A 17,802-nucleotide genomic window follows, 5' to 3' on the forward strand; every position below is an offset into this window, starting at 1 on the left:
GCCAGTCCTAAGCCAACCACAGTGTTCCTTTTCCCATATCTTCTTCTTATCACTTCTTTAACTATCTCCCTTCTAATTGCTTCATCCCTTTTCGCTGCATCTGCTGCTGGATTCTTCACTTTTCCACTCTCCATTTTACTCATATTTTTATACCAAGGCCACGCCTCGCTGCCTCAAATTTTTTGATAAAATTTTTATGAGCTTTAGTTTTTATTAGGCATGGTCAAAGGGAAATCTTCATCATCCTCCAGATGGTTACAGAGACAATTTAAGGTACTGCAGCATGTGTAAAAGTTTAAGGATTTATCTATTTATTTAATATTTTGTTTTAATTTTTGGTATAATAATAATCCATTTGCATTCGTTGTTGATGCATGCATGAGCATGGTCGAGAGCATGGTGGATATTTTTGAGCAATTTTAAAAATTCATAAAAAAATTCAATCTTGATTGAAATCAGCTTAAACTTTCTACGTGACATAAGTACATATATATACATCAGAAAAAAGTATTAAAATGGAGAATTCTCTCCTTTTCAATTTTGGCGAAGTTTGACCCGAGACCATGTACTATAGTACAGGGACTTTGACCTCATTTTTTAGTTATTTAAAAAATTCATAAAAAATTCAATCTTGATTGAAATTAGCTCAAACTTTTTACGCAACATAAGTACATGTATATGCATCAGGAAAGGTTATAAAAATGAAGAATTTTCTTCTTTTCAATTTTGGCGAAATTTGACCCAAGACCATGTACTATAGTACAGGGACTTTGACCTGATTTTTTAGCTATTTAAAAAATTCATAAAAAATTCAATCTTATTGGAATCAGCTTAAACTTTCTACGTGACATAAGTACATATATATACATCAGAAAAAAGTATAAAAATGGAGAATTCTCTCCTTTTCAATTTTGGCAAAATTTGGCCCAAGACCTGTATGTATTAGAAAAAATTATATAAAAATGGAGAATTTTTCCAAGCCAGTTTTTTGTAAAATTTGGTGTAAGACCTATGTTACAGGGTCTTTGGCCAAAGTTTAGAGCAGTTTTTAAAAATGAAATGGTCTAATAAAATCTTGTCTTAATATTTAGGATCCATTAGTGAAGCAGTCTAAATTGGACGATTATCGTGCACGCAGTGCGTACAAACTAATTGAAATAGATAACAAGTATAATTTTCTAAAAAGAAAATCTGCAATTGTCAGTGACATTAACTTTAAAGCTATCATTTATAATAAATACGTTATATTACTGCAGGTTGACCTTGGTGCATGCCCAGGTTTTCTTCCACACTTTGCTCATTATGTTTTTAAAGTTATTTTGCTGCAGGGGCTTGGTCTCAGGTAGCTTCCCAGCGTATTGGTACCAGCCAGTTGAGCAATGATGAATTAGGTGAATACTGTAATAAAAGTATTATAATACATACTCAAAATATTTAATTAGTTTTTGTTGACTGATTTTTATTCATCACTATCACATAAAATTTTGTTGTCATTATTTATTTAAATAGTCACTTGGAATCACGGCATGGTGCTGGCAGTTGACAAAGAAGGTACATGAAATATGACAGAACCATGTTGATGATTATCATTATTATTATAGTTATGAGAGGACTTCCTGGAGTATTTGTAATAGACAGAGCTGACATTACCAGCTCAGAAACATTAAAACGAATATATAGCTTTCTCTCTCAAAGAAAAGTCGACGCGGTCATAAGGTAAGTCCAGTACTTAACTTTACTGTACATTTTTTAGCTATTTATCTTTATTTACTTATCCATTTATTTGGATGAGCTACTGCACGTTAGTATAATTATTGGTCATGTTTTGTACACAATCAATATTTATTATCATCACTCCCATGGTTTCTAATTTATTTTTAGTGACATGGCACCAAATGCTACTGGGATGCATAAGCTGGACCACGAGAGAATAATGGTAAGTGACACACTGCTGGTTGATCCTTATTGCTGTGCGAGTTTTTATAATAGGAACTAGCAAACACTGCTTTTCAAGTTGCTCAAAACTGCTTGAAAACTAATGGAACTTTTTTATGTAAGATTTTTCAAGGATCACTATTAAATGGTAAGCAGACGACTTTAAGTGTTATGGCTCACTGTCGGAGTGGTCTACCACTTACTCTGTATGATGTAGGGTTCAAACATGAATTAAAAACAAGCTTTGAGTCTGTACAGGAAATTCGGTGCCAAAGTACTCGCAAAGAATCAACAGAAATGTATTTACTTGCACAGCAGTACAAAGAAGACTGAACCTACTTACTACTCTACTACTATGCATCATGACTCATTGTGTAATGTTTAATTGAACTGTATGACCTTTTTAGGGATTTATATTTAATAACAAGACACCCACACATCCTTGAAGTAGTATAAAGTACATCAATATTAATGATAAGAGAGATAGAGACTCTAGACCATCTGTCATTTGGGGATATAGCTACTGGTAGAGTCTGAACCTGGCTCATAATATCAAGGTTAGTTCCAATGTTGCTATAGTACAATAAGAGTTACATTTATAGCACTGATTGCTTGCTTCCCTTTGTCCATGATTTACTATACTTTCCACAGTTAATTTACAGCTGTGTTGAGAGCTTGGTTTACATGTATATGTTTCTTTGAATTGTTGCATCTCAACTTTTGTAGTTTTATATGCTTCTTTGAATTGTTGCATTTCAACTTTTATACACACACACACACGCTCACTATCTCTAAGCTGCATTGTAATTTTGTTTGTTTGCAATTATAATTTTTGTGATCTTGCACACACAAAGGATGCATGCAAGGGCCGCATAATTAGCAAAGGCAGCTGGTGGTTTCTCTTTGTGGTTAGAGCTGAGCGTGAGAGAATCACTTTAAATTCAAATTATAATTGTGAGTGTCACTGGATTCTGTGTACGGTGTTGTTTCTCTTATATAGTAAAACTACTACTATGGATCCTTTAGCTACAACTTCTTTGAGTCCCTCTTCAGAGCTCTGCCAAGACTTGCCTGGACTATTAAACTCTATTGACATCGAGACATGGCCCGTCATTATATACATGCTGATAATAGTCAGCATATTCTCTTGTTGTTTGGCTGCTGTCCTCTCTTGCTTTCTGTGCTACTTTTGCTATCGCCACAAGCAAAGAAACAGCCAAGGTATGCGCCCATATGAATGGTGTACTCATTATATCTGACTTAATTGAATTAAGAGATTGTATAGTGGATTATAGTAATTTTATTAGTGACAGTCATACACTGAATTTAGAGCTGTTTGCATCTGCTGGGATTGATTGGAAGGGTTTCAATGTAAATCATGTATATGTAATGAAAATTTATGCCAATGTGAAAGCGTGGCTAGTAATGAGTTTCAATGACAGAATTAGCATGGTACAAACATTAAACTTTCATTGTAACATTGGTGCCCAAAAGCTTCCATTGGTTGAATATGATCTTTATAGTAGGTACCTGTTACATGTACATATATGCTAATATAAGCATGGAAAACAGGATCTACCATGCAGTTCCTATTTGATTAAGTTTGGAGCTACACATCAAGAACTAATGTTTCACGTGCAGCTAACACGTAATTGAAAGCACTTATCATCTTCCTAAATAACAGTTAAATGTAAATATAAATGTTTATTTTACAACTAAAATTGCTTTTATTTTTTTAATGAATATAACCAAGTGTGGGCTAAAATATTTTAGTTTGCATGCGTGGAAATGAGGACTTTCCCTTTGATAAAGCTTCATTGCAAATTAACCTACTTTTGATTGTTGTAATTCATTTTGCCTTCAAGTTTTACACATAGTCAAAATAGAAGAAGAGTACTCTTGTTGATATTGATATATTTCCAATAGATAGCAGCAGTTTTTCAAAGCGTTGGACCTCAGTCACCACCACAACTCCTATGATCACTTCACCGATCACGCAAGATGAAGAAAAGTACGACTTTAGCGACGGAGTACTATCTAACGAGCCAACCTCTAAGACATTCCAGACGACCAGCCTCACTGATGCCACCCATCAAGTATCAGTGGAGGTTACCATGCTCCCTGTTGCTACCCCAGCCCCTTGTATGCCAGCAAGCCTCAACAAATCTAAGTATAGAAGTTGTGATGAGATTACTGATGAGACTGTCCAGACACAGAGCTACAGTGTAGCTACTCCTAATCATTACACTCAGTCTACCAACAGTCTCCAGAGGAGGAGTCCAGCACAGGAGGGATCCAACCGTCCTTCTGTAAGCTCTTTCAAACCACAGCAGCAGTCCCAACAGACCGAGCATGAAAACAGGAATAATGGTGGCTCGTCCCGTGGCAGTGGTTCACAGAAACGAACCAATTATGTTCAAATTGTTGCTACAAAGAAGAAGGATCCTGTGGCTGCCCCTCCAACCCAGTCAGGCATAAGACCTCACACTCCGTCAAATCACATCACAGGACAGGATGCTTTACCGTCACGCTCTGCACGATCAAACTCCTCACCTGCAGTGAATGAAGTATTGTATGAGAACTCCTCTTCTGTTAGACTCATGGGTTTACTAGGGAAGCAGTCAACAATGCCTACTCCAATGCCAAGGAGGGGGAATCAAGAGTCACCTGAGTCCTCACCGTCTCACAGCTATGAGAACTCTCTTCCCTTTGCTCGGCTACAGACCAGCTCTCAGCATTCAACACCAACTCATGCTCAAACAGGAGCCACTAGTAATCCATCACCCAGAAGAGTTACTAATCCTGCCATAATTTCTCAAAACAAAAGCAGGGGCCCTCCACCAAATCCAAAGCCTAAGCCATCAGGAGCTCAGAGTGGTAGAGTCTCGGTAGACAATGCAGAGCATCAGCAGCTGCCGAGGTCTCGCTTTCTCTCTCATCCAGGACCTGTTGCTCATCTTGTTGAAAATGGTGATGATAGCCATATTTATTTATCACCTCGTACGGTTGGGGGCTCTGCTGTCCCATGGAAGCCATACAAGGAGCTTGATTTTACGACCCTTGAGCCCGAGAATGACTATGCAGTTCCTAACAGTTTGCTACAAGATGAAAATGATGAGAATGATTATTGTGTTCCTCCACCGACAGTTGACTCAACTGATGTCTTTTACTAGATTTTGTTGTTGTTATTGTTGTTTTTGTTACTGTTGTTGTCGTCGTCATTATTGTGTGATTTTATCATTGTGTGATTTTTACTGTTGTTGCTATTTATAATTTTTGCTTATTATTATTGATTATTGTTTGTTAATTTTTGATGAGGAACTTAGCTTCTAAATTAGATCTACATTAGATCTATTTTTTGTATGATTTTACAATTTTTTATGAATAGGTGTGGTTGAAATCAAAATGGTGAGTGAGTTTGTCTTGTAGTTTTAAAAAGTACCTGTGTAACTGTAACGTTAAAGACTTGATGTCACACTGTAGGCTGCCCTCAGCTTATTTAGGACTAATGTAGTAAGGCAAATCTACAGTGCAACAGTTAGATCTATGCCACTGACAGCATTTAGTTCTACTAGAAGATACTCAGTGAGATTGAGGATGGAAATTTTTATGTATTTTCCTGTTTCTGTCTTTTTCACAGGCGGTTAGGAAAGAGTATGACAGTTTTGGTGAGATAGAAGTCCCGGCTAGCTCTTATTATGGAGCACAAACTGCAAGATCCAAGGAGAACTTTCCCATTGGAGATGAGTCAGAGAGAATGCCAGTAAGACAAATAGGATAGAGATGTACAGTTGTATTTTATACTGCTGGGTTACAGAAACTTGGTTAAATAGTAGCCACTAGGAGAACTTCACTAAGAAATAGTTAGCTTACTCTCTCTCTCTTTCTTCTAGTACCCAGTGATTCATGCATTTGGTTATCTAAAGAAAGCTTGTGCTGAAGTTAATAAGGTACACTTTGGTATGGAAGAGAGGATTGGGGATCTCATTATGCAAGCTGCTACTGAGGTAATGTGCAAATTTAAAAAATTTCTTTTAAAAAATTCAATTTTGGATTGGAATCAGCTGAAACTACATACAGAGCATTATGCATCATAAAATGTAATAAAATGCTCATAACTCAAAAAGTATTTGTCAGAATCAGCTCAAACTTTCTACACAACATAAGTACATCAATATGGATCAGAAAATGTAATAAAAATTGGGGGTGATTTTGGAGCCATTTTTTGGAAAAAACCATGGGCTATAGTACAGGGTATTTTTTGGATTTTGGCACATTTTTTTCAAATGAGCATAACTTGAAAAATTGAAGTCAGAATCGGCTCAAACTTTCTACACAGTGTAAGGACATCAATATGGATCAGAAAATGTAATAAAAATTGGAGGTGATTTTTGAACCATTTTTTGGAAAAAACCATGGGCTATAGTATAGATTTATGTCATACTTAGAAAAAGAAAACAGCACAAGTAGGGGACAAAATGAATTAAGTTAGAGAGAAAATAAATAAAATAAAATAGGTTAGGTTGGGACAAAAAGAATAAGATAAAATAAAATAAAATAAAATATAGGGTATTTTTTGGATTTTGGCACATTTTTTTCAAATGAGCGTAACTCAAAAAATTCAAGTCGGAATTGGCTCAAACTTTCTACACATCATAAGGACATCAATATGGATCAGAAAATGTAATAAAAATTGGGGGTGATTTTGGAGCCATTTTTTTTGGGAAAAACCATGGGCTATAGTACAGGGTATTTTTCAGATTTTGGCCTGTTTTTTCAAATGAGCATAACTCGAAAAATTGAAGTCGGAATCGGCTCAAACTTTCTACACAGCATAAGAATATCAATATGTATCAGAAAATGTAATAAGAATTTGGGGTAATTTTGGAGCCATTTTTCGGAAAAAACCATGGCCTTTGCTTTATTTCAAAAAAGTTTCATTTAAAAAGTGCTCATAATTCAGAAAATATTTGTTGGAATTAGCTCAAATTTATGTAGCATAACAATTATATGTATTAGAATTTTTAAAATGTGAACATGAAGGCAATTTAAGCCATTTAAGTAAAATTTACTTGCCTCATCAGTACAACAATTGTAGTTTACACAAGTACCATTAATGGCCTTTCTATTAATACATGTAGGTATCTGAAGGAAAATTAGACAGTCATTTCCCACTGGTCGTATGGCAGACTGGCTCTGGTACACAAACCAACATGAACGTCAATGAAGTTATTAGTAATCGTGCCATTGAGATTAGCGGAGGTAAACTAGGATCCAAAGACCCTGTACACCCAAACGACCATGTCAACAAGTAATAATAATAATAATATTAATAATATAGAACATATATTTTCTTTGCTCTTCCTTTTCAAGGAGTCAAAGTTCAAATGATACTTTTCCAACTGCTATGCATATAGCCGTGGCTATGGAGATCAATCAGCGGCTCCTTCCATCTTTAAAGGGACTCCATGAAGCACTGTCTAGGAAAAGTGACCTCTTTAAAGACATTGTCAAGATTGGACGCACTCATACTCAAGTAAATTATTGAGTATAAATTTTGTTATCTCTCCCTCTCTCTTTTTACAGGATGCTGTGCCACTAACATTAGGTCAAGAGTTCAGTGGCTACACTAAACAGGTTGAGAATGGGATACAGCGAGTCCAGTCTACTCTCCCAAGACTCTATGAGCTGGCCATTGGAGGAACTGCAGTTGGAACTGGTCTCAATACAAGGATTGGCTTCGCTGAGAAAGTGTCCCAGAAACTATCAGAACTGACGGGTCTCCCTTTTACAAGTGCCGAGAACAAGTTCGAGGCTTTGGCTGCGCACGATGCATTGGTTGAAGTCCATGGATCCTTGAGTGTACTGGCGTGCAGTCTAATGAAGATTGCTAATGATATTCGTTTCTTAGGCTCTGGTCCAAGATGTGGTCTCGGCGAGCTAGTGCTACCGGAGAACGAGCCAGGGAGTAGCATCATGCCTGGTAAAGTGAACCCTACACAATGCGAGGCTCTTACAATGGTCGCTGCCCAAGTACTGGGCAACCAGACAGCAGTCAGTGTGGGAGGAAGCAATGGTCATTTTGAGCTCAATGTCTTTAAGCCTATGATAGTACGCAACGTCCTTCAATCAGTCCGCCTGTTGGGTGATGCCAGTAAAGCATTCACTGATAAATGTGTGGAGGGCATTGAGCCAAACAGGGAGAGGATAAAGAAGAGCGTTGAGGAGTCTCTCATGTTAGTAACTGCTCTTAATCCACACATTGGCTACGAGAAAGGAGCCGCCATTGCTAAGCTGGCGCATAAAGAGGGACTGACTTTAAAGGAGGCTGCACTGAGACTGGGCCATTTGACTGAAGCACAGTTTGATGAATGGGTGAGACCAGAAGACATGCTAGGACCAAAAAACTAACACGAATTTGACTCGTATTAAACTCACAATGTGACATACTTATAATTAGTAATAGTACTATAAAACACAAAATAATTATGATTTAAAAATGAGAGAAAAAATTAAATATACATGTACATGTACATGTAGTTATGCAATCAAAGAGAGAGAGGGAAGCTATTGAACACACTTTGCATGTACTATTGAGTTGATTATACGACTGAAACTTACAATAAAACATGTACATGTACATGTACTAAGACTATAATGATTATTGGTAATATGTTGGTTATTTGTAAAGTATATCATAATGTCCTGGTCTATACAGTAAATGTATCATTGGGTCACTGCCCTCAGGAAACACGTGCTCGTTGACCTCCAGCCCCTCCCCTCTATCCATGTAGACCACACCCACAGACACACCCAGTGCTGACGTCAGGGCAGAAATGTGGATGTGGTCGGCTTCTTTGTACATTGGCTCAACTTCCTGCAAGCAAATAATCGACCATTCAACATAATTGCTCGTTTAACGTACATGTACTGTACATGTACACCCAAATATGTACAAAGTATTCTGTTTATAATTATTTAATTGGCTCACTGTGCTGCAGTATTCCTTAATGGTGCTATACCCATCCATGAATGAGGAGTAAAACTCAGCATTGCTCTGAAGATAGCCGGAAGTAATTATACGAAGGTAGCAAACACAGTAATCAGAGAGACCCTGATCACGGAATGTCTGGAGAGAGAGAGAAGAGGTGAAAAAAGTTGGAATTATTTTACCTGAAGGAGCTCAGCAGATGACGTACTGGCCTTATTCACAGACTCAACAATATCAATGAACTAATGATTATAATAATAATTATAATAAGATGTAAATGTATTGTGGTGGACTTACCGTGTCGTGAAAGTCTTCCAAAGTAAATGAAGGATAGCCCATACTGAGCAACGAAGAGCGACACTGTATTACAGCTGACTTAAACCTGAAAGACATAAGGAAATAAATAGAGGGAAATTAAGAAATTAAAAAGCAAGTGATGAGTGTATACATACCTATCTAGATCTGTTTTCTCTTCCAGCTGTTTCTCCAAGTAAGCGTAACCAAAAGCTCTGAAGAAACAGTTTCCATCGCCTCTGGTTCTTCTTAGCTTCTTATACTTTCTCTTTAGATCCTAATAATAATAATAATTTTTATTATTATTATTATTATTATACATGAATATATAATTGTATTAAATACCGATATCTTGGCCTGATATACTTCGTCATCTTGTAAATACTGTTTTGTAAGGATATCAATGTCTTCTTGGTCTCCAATAAACTCACAGCTCTCAGCAACCTATTGAATAAAGGCACACTGTGAAACCAGAATTATGGCTATGATTTTGACTCCTAATAGATTAATTATAATAATATCTACTTCTTTCTGGATTCTGTCTATTTGCTTTAAGGTTTCTTCGTCTAATCTAGCGACTAAAAAGACATAAAGATGATCAAAAACAAGTTAAAGCTCATTTTACCTTCACTCATAAAGTCGGCCATTTTTAATTAATTCTGTTGCTATGGTTACTAGCCAGATCAACAATAATGGTAAGGCACTTTTGGTTTAGTTCTTGATTCATTTCCTTTCTCTCTCTCTAGTCTAAGGGAACTTCCATAAAAGAGGCTCTGGAAAAATGGAAAGAGAAGACTGGGGAAGATCCCAAGGAAGCCAAAGTCATTAAATTGTACATGCAGCTGCCTCCAATAGAGAAAATGGATGCTTCACTCTCAACCCTTGCAAACTGCGAGTAAGTCCTCTCCTCCCTGCCTCTTCCCTTCCATTAAAATGCAGCAGCAATACTTGTACTAGATGCTCTGTTGCAACTTTTGCTGTGCATCTATTTGCACGCTTAAAAGCTAATCCTCTCACTGTTTGTAGGAGCCTCTCCCTCTCTTCAAACTGCATCGACAGGATTGGAAACTTAAATGGACTAAGTGAGTACTTGCATCAATCTCAACATGATGATTGCTCTTTTGTGTGTGCAGAGAGTCTCAAGGTACTATCCCTTGGACGGAACCTTATAAAGAACCTGACAGGCCTTGAGGCAGTATCAGACACGCTGGAGCAACTGTGGATATCTTATAATCTGATTGAGAAGCTAAAAGGGATAACAGTCCTCGGTAAACTAAAGGTATGAAATACATGTACACCTGAATAATGAGAATAATGTTTCTCTATAGATTCTATACATGTCCAATAACAACGTGAAGGACTGGAATGAATTTCAGAAAATAGCAGAGCTATCGAAACTTGAGGAACTAGTCTTTGTTGGTGAGATAATCATAAACATGATACCACACACACCTAGATGTGCAGCATGTACTAAACCACAGACATGTAGTATAGTCCCGTTTACACTACAAACCAGTTTGGGTCAAAGAGGTTCAGAAACCAGCTTAATTGTGTCATAGATATTAGAGACTACGTAGTCTCTAATATCTATGATTGTGTCCACATGTAACTATGGTTGAATTGGTTTACAATGCTACATTGCATACATAATACAGCTGTTTCAGTACTTAAACTGGTTTGATTATCTAAACCACCTCCTGAGGTGGTTTAGATAAGTCGGTTCAAACCGCATTGAAATTGTCCACACTAAACTGATTTATTTCTAAACCGGTTCCAAACCGCTTTAAGGGCATAGTGTAAACGGGGCTTATGTCAACATGAGTCATTTTCATGCAACCCATGAGAGCCTTTTACAATTATCAGAGTATCAAAGTAAAGCTAGGAAGCAAGTCTTTTGTGACTTCTTCTATGTTTCTTGCAATTTTTGGAAGGGGGTAATACCCCTGATTATAATGTATTATTAATGAACATTTTAGGCTGATTCATTTATTATAAATGGAGTGCCATGCATGCATACAGATTCAGTACATACATTATTATTATTAGGCTACATTTCTGCTCTAAAATCTTTACAATTTTAATGGTGGAAGTGACCCAAACTTGTGCCTTTATGCTTATACATGTACATGTACATAGACTCAGGTGTATCTTTAAAGGTAATCCTCTTGAGGAGAAACACAGTGCTGAAGGAGACTGGAGGGATCAGGTACAAAAAAGATTACCAAAGCTAAGGAAATTAGATGGTGAGATACACAAAAGATTAGCACGATGAAATAATTAATTTGTACTTTTCTCTCATAAACACACACACACAATGCAGGTGTACCTATTGTTGTCCAAGATGAAGAGGATTGAATTGTCAACACAATTTCCAAACACTATAAAGCATGCACAACTGGATTCATGTACACAATGCATAATAAACATAATAAAAACATTATGCATGTACAGTATGTACATGTACATTGCACCAAAATGTGTTATTGCTGATACATAATACATGTATTGTTACAATAATAATTAAGTGAAAAATAATTGTCTAAATTACAAAAATAATAATAATAATGATGATGCATAGTGATTGAAAATGGAGAGGAAGGAGACAACTTAAAAGAAGGAGACATTGGGTAAGGGCAAAAATAGAAAAATGAGTAGTCTGATGATCAGTAGTAATAATAATAATAATAGTAATAATAATAATAAGTGATAGCCTACTACAGTGTCAACGACCAGATCTGAAGAGAGTCACTGTTAGTGTCACAAGATTGTAAAACTGCAAGCTGAGTTTCTTCATGCTTCGCTAAACAGTAACCGGTCGCTTTGTGTTTTATCTTAACAAAAGAGTCTCTCTTTGGATCTCCCCTGATCCTCCTATTACTGACCCTCTCAGTCTCAAATACCTGACTAGGGTCCGTGTGTACGTGACAGAACGAGAGACTGATCCCTGGAGGAGGGAGGAGTCCAATTGTGGATCTAAACTGATGAGCAGGAGGGAGGACACTGTTAGCAGCCGTGAGACACAGTGTCTCGTGCTTGATGTGACCCTTAGGAGTAAAAGTCCACATCTAAAAAGATAAAAAAATAATTAATAAATCAAATACCATCAGTGACATAACATAGTATTGTTATACTGAACTAAACTAATAAACTAAACTAATAATATCTGCAGTAGACACAAAATTAATAATAAGTGAATATGATATCTCAAGAATGGCAACTCCCCATTATTACAAGGCGGGTTCATTCACTATTATTCTACAGTAGCTGTCAATCATCCTTGCTATGTGTGTAAGCAATTCAATGAACACGATGTCTTGTTCAGATTATGTTGCATTCCATAGTAACAAATGTACAGCTGTGTTGGCGACATGGGCATTGTTTTTTGTCCCACGGCCAAAGGCTACCAACAAGATGATCAGTATAATATCAATGTCTGCATGTGATTGTATTGTGCGTATTAATCTTACTATAAGCTTATTTTACACTGTAATAGTTGATTTATTGGTGAGGGATTAATTTTGGTACCAATCCGTGAAGAAAACGCTAACTTAAAATCTTATTTCAATCTGAGCATGCTCAACAATATAAAATTTGCTCAATTACTTTCTATAGACAAATTTGGTCAACATTGTGGTTGTCTTGTACACACATATATATGCCACAATGAGCTGCCACTCATAATTATACATATATAAGCTGGTATCTCCATTACTCAATGCACATTGTATGCTGTATGTGAATGCCATGGATGGCATACATTTCTATTATTTGAGACATCACACTCCTTGACCATTAGCTTATAGAGGCCAGCAGTGTAGTCCTGACATTGGAGACAGTCAGTGACCCCTTGCTTGATACGAATGGTTGTCTGCATCCTTTCATTTCTTGAACTAGGACTGTACGTGAAAGATAGAGAAGGAGGGAGTGTGCATATAAGGAGTTACTACTATGGGAACTTACACAAAGTCAGGATACACTTTCTCAACAAACCAGCTGAAAGGCTTACACTGGAGCCTCTTTCTTATCTCAACTCTTGAGGACACACTGTGCAATGAAAAGATTGTGTATTTACAACCTCAAAGCTCTGATAGATTCTAGTTTTATTTTTAAAATAATACAAGTACTTTTAATTTAAAGGGTAAAGTAGACCCATAATCATGCAAGAAAACAAACAATTTTTTATCATTATATTGGTGAGGCTAATGGACCAACGATGTCTCCTTTCATTTTGTATATTAATTTATTCATTTTCTACTCACTTGCCAAATGGTATTGATCTAGCAGCTGCATTAGCATTGTAAAACAAATACTTGTACTCATCCATCCAGACTTCAGCAATCCTCCTTAAATTCCTGGAAAAATGAGATACGTGTATACCAGATAAACTTAATTAGATTTTCGAGTAGTAGAATTTCGAAACCCACAGCAGGTGTAGGAATTAGCAATATTTACCTTGTGACCGTTGTGTGGTAACTCTTTCCCTTCCCAAAAGAGTATGGCATGCTTGAACGAAATATGTGACCAACGTGAGAGCAAGGCATTATCTCGAGTCTACCGCCACACATCCACACACGAATTGAGAACTCTACAATTTTAATAATAATAATAAATTAATAATAAGTGACAGTCATGTAGAATAACTAACTATTTTATTGTTTTGTGTTACTATGTGCCAACAAAAACAAACAGTAAATAAATGAAAGTGAAAGCTAGCAATTTTTGACGTCATACTCTTCACTATAATCGTCAAAGTTTAGACAAAAATGATCAAAAATGATAGCTTAGTTATCATGCATGTGTAACATTTATCTTGAGTGAGAATCAGATATGAACTTGGCTTAATTTCAGTCTTGCGTTCACATAAAAGCTTCATACAGCATATACAAGTACATATACAGTGTATAAACACTTACCGACATTCTCTCCACCCCATATCTCCATTTCTTCGTCATAGCTACCAATCTCTTTGAAGTAGCCTCTATCAATGGAGAAGAGCCCACCAGCTATTGCTGGGGTTGGTATGGGGGCAGTATTGTCCTGGCGTCGGCGCTGCAGCTCCTGCCAGTTGAGGTTATCCCATTTGAAGAGGAGGTTGTGTCCAAAACCTCCCTTGATGTTAGCGTTTGCCTGATTGTATTTCATGTCATCTTTACGAATTATATCAATGATTGGAGACACAACATGGCGTCTATCCTTTTGTAAATAAACAAACAATGATATAGTAAGTTATTGATGTGAATGTGAGTATGAAAAGAATAATAATAATAACATAGGAGCCTGTGTACATAATCTCTCTCTTTCTCTTTTAATTACTTCTTTTATTCTCGCTAGTAATGGTTCCAACCATCCTGGTGTCACCTCGCAGTGACTGTCAAGGAATGTGAGGACTTCACCTTGTGCTGCCCTTGCTCCCGTTAGCCTTGCTCTTATGAGACCTGAGGAAGAGAAAGTAAAAGGAAAGGAGAGGTAAGACACAAATACATGTACATGTACGTGTACATACACACAGACGGATCATATTACAGGTAAATGAGGTACATGTGCTCGTGTTTATAAACCAATCAAGTTTGATAATGTCTTTATGACAATTGCTAATGAAAATATTTGATAATACACTATACACAATTTACATGTAAATGCCCATTACCATTGCCAGTACGTACACACAATTTTACTGACCTTGTCTCTCGTTTAATCGAATAAGCTTCACTTTGGGAATAACACTAAGAATTTCACCATCATTAACTAGGAAAGATAGACAATTAATAATACATAAAATGAAGTTCTTTCTTACTATCATCACTAAAATCATCAACTAATATAATCTCCTTTATCAGTTTAGCTGGCTCATGACTTAGGACACTATTCAAGCAAAATAATAATAATAATAATAATAATAATAATAATAATAATAATAATAATAATAGTTATATAATGAACCAACCTGTATATAGTCCTCAGTAGTGCTGACCTGGCTTCATTATGAAAGCATATAATAACTGAAGTGGTTGGTAGCTCAGAAGCAGAAGAGCCATCATACCTCCTCATACACCTAATGAAGCACACAACAGCATCATCAGTACACAGAGACTCTTAGAATAACATAAGGTAAGCAGGTGAGTAGCCATGACTCATTCAATGAGTAAACCAAAGATTAATTATATGTACATGTACTTAAAGCATGAGTGGGTTAGAGGGTGTAATGTAACTAATGTTGATCAACAGATTTGTACATCATACTATGAGTGGCTAATATTGTACTGTACATGCAGTAAGTAGTACATTACAGTGACCTATACAGTGCTATTGTGTACACTTACTGGTGAGTCCTCACATCCCAGAGTGATCTATTATAAGGAGTATTGTCACTAGCTAACTGATTGAATTGGAATCTGCTCATTACTTCTTTTGGGCCACCGTGATAACGCTGGGGGCTGAGATAAGCCTCAGGGCTAAAGGCCTCTCCTAGCAGGAGTTTACTAGCATTGGAACGCTCCATTACATATTTCTTGTGTATTCTGTACATTTCCATCTTCATCTTCTCTGTGAATTGATTTATTCGTTCGATTCTCCCAGTTTCCTGTTTGGTCGATGTCGCTATTTTTTCCTCAGTTGTGAATCGATTCTCATTTACTGACGTTCCCTTGTTCGGGCGGAGTCCTTCGGTTTGTTTCATTCTATGGTATTCATTTATTCCTCTTCCTGCTCCCCCTGCAGCACCTCTCAGTGAGTAATTGAGGTCCCTGGGTCTCTTAAACTGTGGTTTGGCTCCCACGAGTTCTTGGTGGTTTCCTCTCAATGGCTCCAGCTGCCTTTTATCAGGTAGGTCATCTCTTCTCTTCTGAGATGTCTCAATAAATAATTCCTTTGCCTGTATAGAAAAACAAACTTCATAATGCTACAATTTAAATTTTTACATAATATCAGTATATACTCCTTGAATATCCTCCTGTACTAAAGGCAATGTGCATATGGTCTTTGGCTGCAACTTTAAGAATATGTAAAAAATCGGAATTTGATCGGAATCAGCTCAAACTTTCTATAGAACATAAGTACATGTATATGCATCAAAAAAAATTTTTTTAATACAGAATTCTCTCCTAGTGAATTTTGGCAAAATTTGGCCAAGTACCCTGTACTGTAGTACAGGGACTTTGGCCCAATTTTTGAGTAACTTTAAAATATTTGTAAAAAAATCCAGACTTGATTGGTATTACTCATGCCTTGCAACACAATAAAAGCCTGAGCATTAAAATAACGTGAAACCTTTAACATGAGGCATATGGCTGGGCACATGTATTAACATTTGTATGACTTTAAGACTATGGAGAGAAGCCACTGATCCACACACACACACACACACACACACACACACACACACAATGCATTAATATAATACATACAAGTCGTACATTGATAGAGTAGTGGCATTCTTAATTACAACACAGATGGCCTGATACTATAGTAAGAATATATCAACTGGACACAATTAGATTAGCATGACATGATGACAATACACACTGTACCAATGGAACATGAACACCCACACCTTATAAGGAAGAATCCATGAGAAACATCTTTGCATAACAATGAACACATATTGCATTAGTTAAAACAATATATTAACCAGCGGATTTTCACAAAACAGAAGGTCATTACACACACACAAAGTGGTAACACTATCACTATAATTATTATTGAAATAAGCATGATACCAGTATATATGGTATTGCTAGTACTATCAGTGAAGCAGACATAAACACACTATACACTGTTTGTACTATTCTGAACGTATCAGTGACTCCTTGTAAATTTTGTTAATATGCAAGAACACCAATGGAAGCTGTGAGGTACTACAGTAACATTAGCATTCAGTAATGAAGTAATACTTATTGCAGAGAAAGCTACTAAGAGCAGAGAGAGAGAGAAGAGACAGTGAGAGAGGAAGGACTCTTTAATACTAGTCAAAACAACAACATGGCTGATAGTCTACTGCTATATCACTATCGTTGATATTATTGTGTACAACAACAGACTACGATTTATGCGAAACTAATATAATACGCTGGATACAGAATTTGTAAAAAATAGAAAAGTGACTCTTGGAAAGAATGCTAGAGGGAAAGTGAGTGCTAATATGATGATAAATAGTATCAAGCAAGCACCAATCCTTTGATGAAACACTTTGGGAATAAAAGAGGGAAAGAAAGGAAGGACAAACCTCATGTTGTTCGTGCAAGTTTGCTGGTGATGCAGTGGGCTGTCCTAAGTACAGTAGAAAGAGGAAAGCCAACGAGACCAGCAGAGAGACAGCTAATAAACGAACGAGTTTCATTCTGCGGAGCATCATGGCAGCAGTAATAGAGAGATAGAATGGGGTAGTGTAGACGAGGGGAGAGGACTAAATGAAAACAAAGAGAGAGTTAGAGAAAAGAATGGAGAGCTATCTTGTGTCCTCCATCCCTTTTATCTCATGATTAACAATTAATTATTCATTAGCAAGAAGGCATGACGTCACCTTAATCAAAAATGCAATGCAAGTGTCATAATAATTTATTTATTATTACATTATTATTATTATT

General features: G+C 36.6%; 5 protein-coding genes across 6 annotated transcripts; 3 read left to right on the top strand and 2 right to left on the bottom strand.

Annotated features, from left to right (window-relative positions):
• The first annotated feature begins 36 nt into the window (after positions 1-36).
• Positions 37-5,298, top strand: LOC105316846 (rRNA methyltransferase 2, mitochondrial-like). Of its 2 annotated transcripts, XM_019993561.1 has the most exons (10): positions 37-273; positions 1,092-1,199; positions 1,257-1,278; positions 1,329-1,391; positions 1,510-1,551; positions 1,602-1,716; positions 1,882-1,936; positions 1,990-2,083; positions 2,153-2,492; positions 2,936-3,072. In XM_019993561.1, exons 1-9 carry the CDS (start codon positions 220-222, stop codon positions 2,266-2,268), a joined length of 669 nt encoding a protein of 222 aa, XP_019849120.1. In that variant the 5' UTR covers positions 37-219; the 3' UTR covers positions 2,269-2,492; positions 2,936-3,072. The 2 variants fall into 2 exon arrangements, with proteins under 2 accessions (XP_019849120.1, XP_019849119.1); XM_019993560.1 differs by lacking the exons at positions 37-273; positions 1,092-1,199; positions 1,257-1,278; ... (3 more) ...; positions 1,882-1,936; positions 1,990-2,083 and adding an exon at positions 3,862-5,298 and having other exon boundaries at positions 2,278-2,492; positions 2,936-3,156.
• A 5-nt stretch (positions 5,299-5,303) lies between these two features.
• Positions 5,304-8,421, top strand: LOC100635680 (fumarate hydratase, mitochondrial-like). Its single transcript, XM_019993559.1, has 7 exons — positions 5,304-5,343; positions 5,419-5,520; positions 5,576-5,698; positions 5,829-5,942; positions 7,077-7,246; positions 7,309-7,471; positions 7,522-8,421. Exons 1-7 carry the CDS (start codon positions 5,341-5,343, stop codon positions 8,344-8,346), a joined length of 1,500 nt encoding a protein of 499 aa, XP_019849118.1. The 5' UTR covers positions 5,304-5,340; the 3' UTR covers positions 8,347-8,421.
• A 107-nt stretch (positions 8,422-8,528) lies between these two features.
• Positions 8,529-9,887, bottom strand: LOC100631647 (ubiquitin thioesterase OTUB1-like). The gene is made up of 8 exons (XM_003384355.3): positions 9,846-9,887; positions 9,746-9,798; positions 9,566-9,664; positions 9,379-9,497; positions 9,224-9,308; positions 9,109-9,168; positions 8,927-9,064; positions 8,529-8,812 (listed from the first exon to the last, which is right to left on the bottom strand). The coding sequence occupies exons 1-8, from the start codon at positions 9,865-9,867 to the stop codon at positions 8,615-8,617; spliced, it is 774 nt and encodes a 257-aa protein (XP_003384403.1). The 5' UTR covers positions 9,868-9,887; the 3' UTR covers positions 8,529-8,614.
• A 3-nt stretch (positions 9,888-9,890) lies between these two features.
• Positions 9,891-11,763, top strand: LOC100631773 (dynein light chain 1, axonemal-like). Its single transcript, XM_003384356.2, has 7 exons — positions 9,891-9,915; positions 9,967-10,115; positions 10,247-10,302; positions 10,354-10,499; positions 10,549-10,639; positions 11,377-11,463; positions 11,541-11,763. Exons 1-7 carry the CDS (start codon positions 9,913-9,915, stop codon positions 11,573-11,575), a joined length of 567 nt encoding a protein of 188 aa, XP_003384404.1. The 5' UTR covers positions 9,891-9,912; the 3' UTR covers positions 11,576-11,763.
• A 39-nt stretch (positions 11,764-11,802) lies between these two features.
• On the bottom strand, positions 11,803-17,769 carry LOC109580436 (polypeptide N-acetylgalactosaminyltransferase 2-like). The gene is made up of 12 exons (XM_019993557.1): positions 17,442-17,769; positions 15,541-16,091; positions 15,165-15,272; positions 15,015-15,082; positions 14,900-14,965; positions 14,534-14,655; positions 14,134-14,413; positions 13,673-13,805; positions 13,480-13,572; positions 13,181-13,264; positions 12,978-13,116; positions 11,803-12,285 (listed from the first exon to the last, which is right to left on the bottom strand). The coding sequence occupies exons 1-12, from the start codon at positions 17,568-17,570 to the stop codon at positions 11,935-11,937; spliced, it is 2,124 nt and encodes a 707-aa protein (XP_019849116.1). The 5' UTR covers positions 17,571-17,769; the 3' UTR covers positions 11,803-11,934.
• Positions 17,770-17,802: the final 33 nt, after the last annotated feature.

Source organism: Amphimedon queenslandica, unplaced genomic scaffold (genome assembly GCF_000090795.2).
Source record: "Amphimedon queenslandica unplaced genomic scaffold, v1.1 AMPQUscaffold_13492, whole genome shotgun sequence".
NCBI lineage: Eukaryota > Metazoa > Porifera > Demospongiae > Haplosclerida > Niphatidae > Amphimedon > Amphimedon queenslandica.

Coding starts and splice junctions, on each gene's coding strand:
- LOC105316846 (XM_019993560.1), top strand. CDS start 2,949: ATGGATCCTTTAGCTACAACTTCTTTGAGTCCCTCTTCAGAGCTCTGC. Junction 3,157..3,861: donor CAAGCAAAGAAACAGCCAAG/GTATGCGCCCAT, acceptor TATTTCCAATAG/ATAGCAGCAGTTTTTCAAAG.
- LOC100635680 (XM_019993559.1), top strand. Junction 5,699..5,828: donor ATGAGTCAGAGAGAATGCCA/GTAAGACAAATA, acceptor TCTTTCTTCTAG/TACCCAGTGATTCATGCATT. Junction 5,943..7,076: donor TTATGCAAGCTGCTACTGAG/GTAATGTGCAAA, acceptor TAATACATGTAG/GTATCTGAAGGAAAATTAGA.
- LOC100631647 (XM_003384355.3), bottom strand. CDS start 9,867: ATGGCCGACTTTATGAGTGAAG. Junction 9,309..9,378: donor GAGAAAACAGATCTAGATAG/GTATGTATACAC, acceptor TATGTCTTTCAG/GTTTAAGTCAGCTGTAATAC. Junction 9,065..9,108: donor CATCTGCTGAGCTCCTTCAG/GTAAAATAATTC, acceptor CTCTCTCTCCAG/ACATTCCGTGATCAGGGTCT.
- LOC100631773 (XM_003384356.2), top strand. Junction 10,303..10,353: donor TGGAAACTTAAATGGACTAA/GTGAGTACTTGC, acceptor TTGTGTGTGCAG/AGAGTCTCAAGGTACTATCC. Junction 10,640..11,376: donor TGAGGAACTAGTCTTTGTTG/GTGAGATAATCA, acceptor GTATCTTTAAAG/GTAATCCTCTTGAGGAGAAA.
- LOC109580436 (XM_019993557.1), bottom strand. CDS start 17,570: ATGATGCTCCGCAGAATGAAACTCGTTCGTTTATTAGCTGTCTCTCTG. Junction 14,414..14,533: donor TACTAGCGAGAATAAAAGAA/GTAATTAAAAGA, acceptor TATTTACAAAAG/GATAGACGCCATGTTGTGTC. Junction 13,573..13,672: donor TACCACACAACGGTCACAAG/GTAAATATTGCT, acceptor TCATTTTTCCAG/GAATTTAAGGAGGATTGCTG.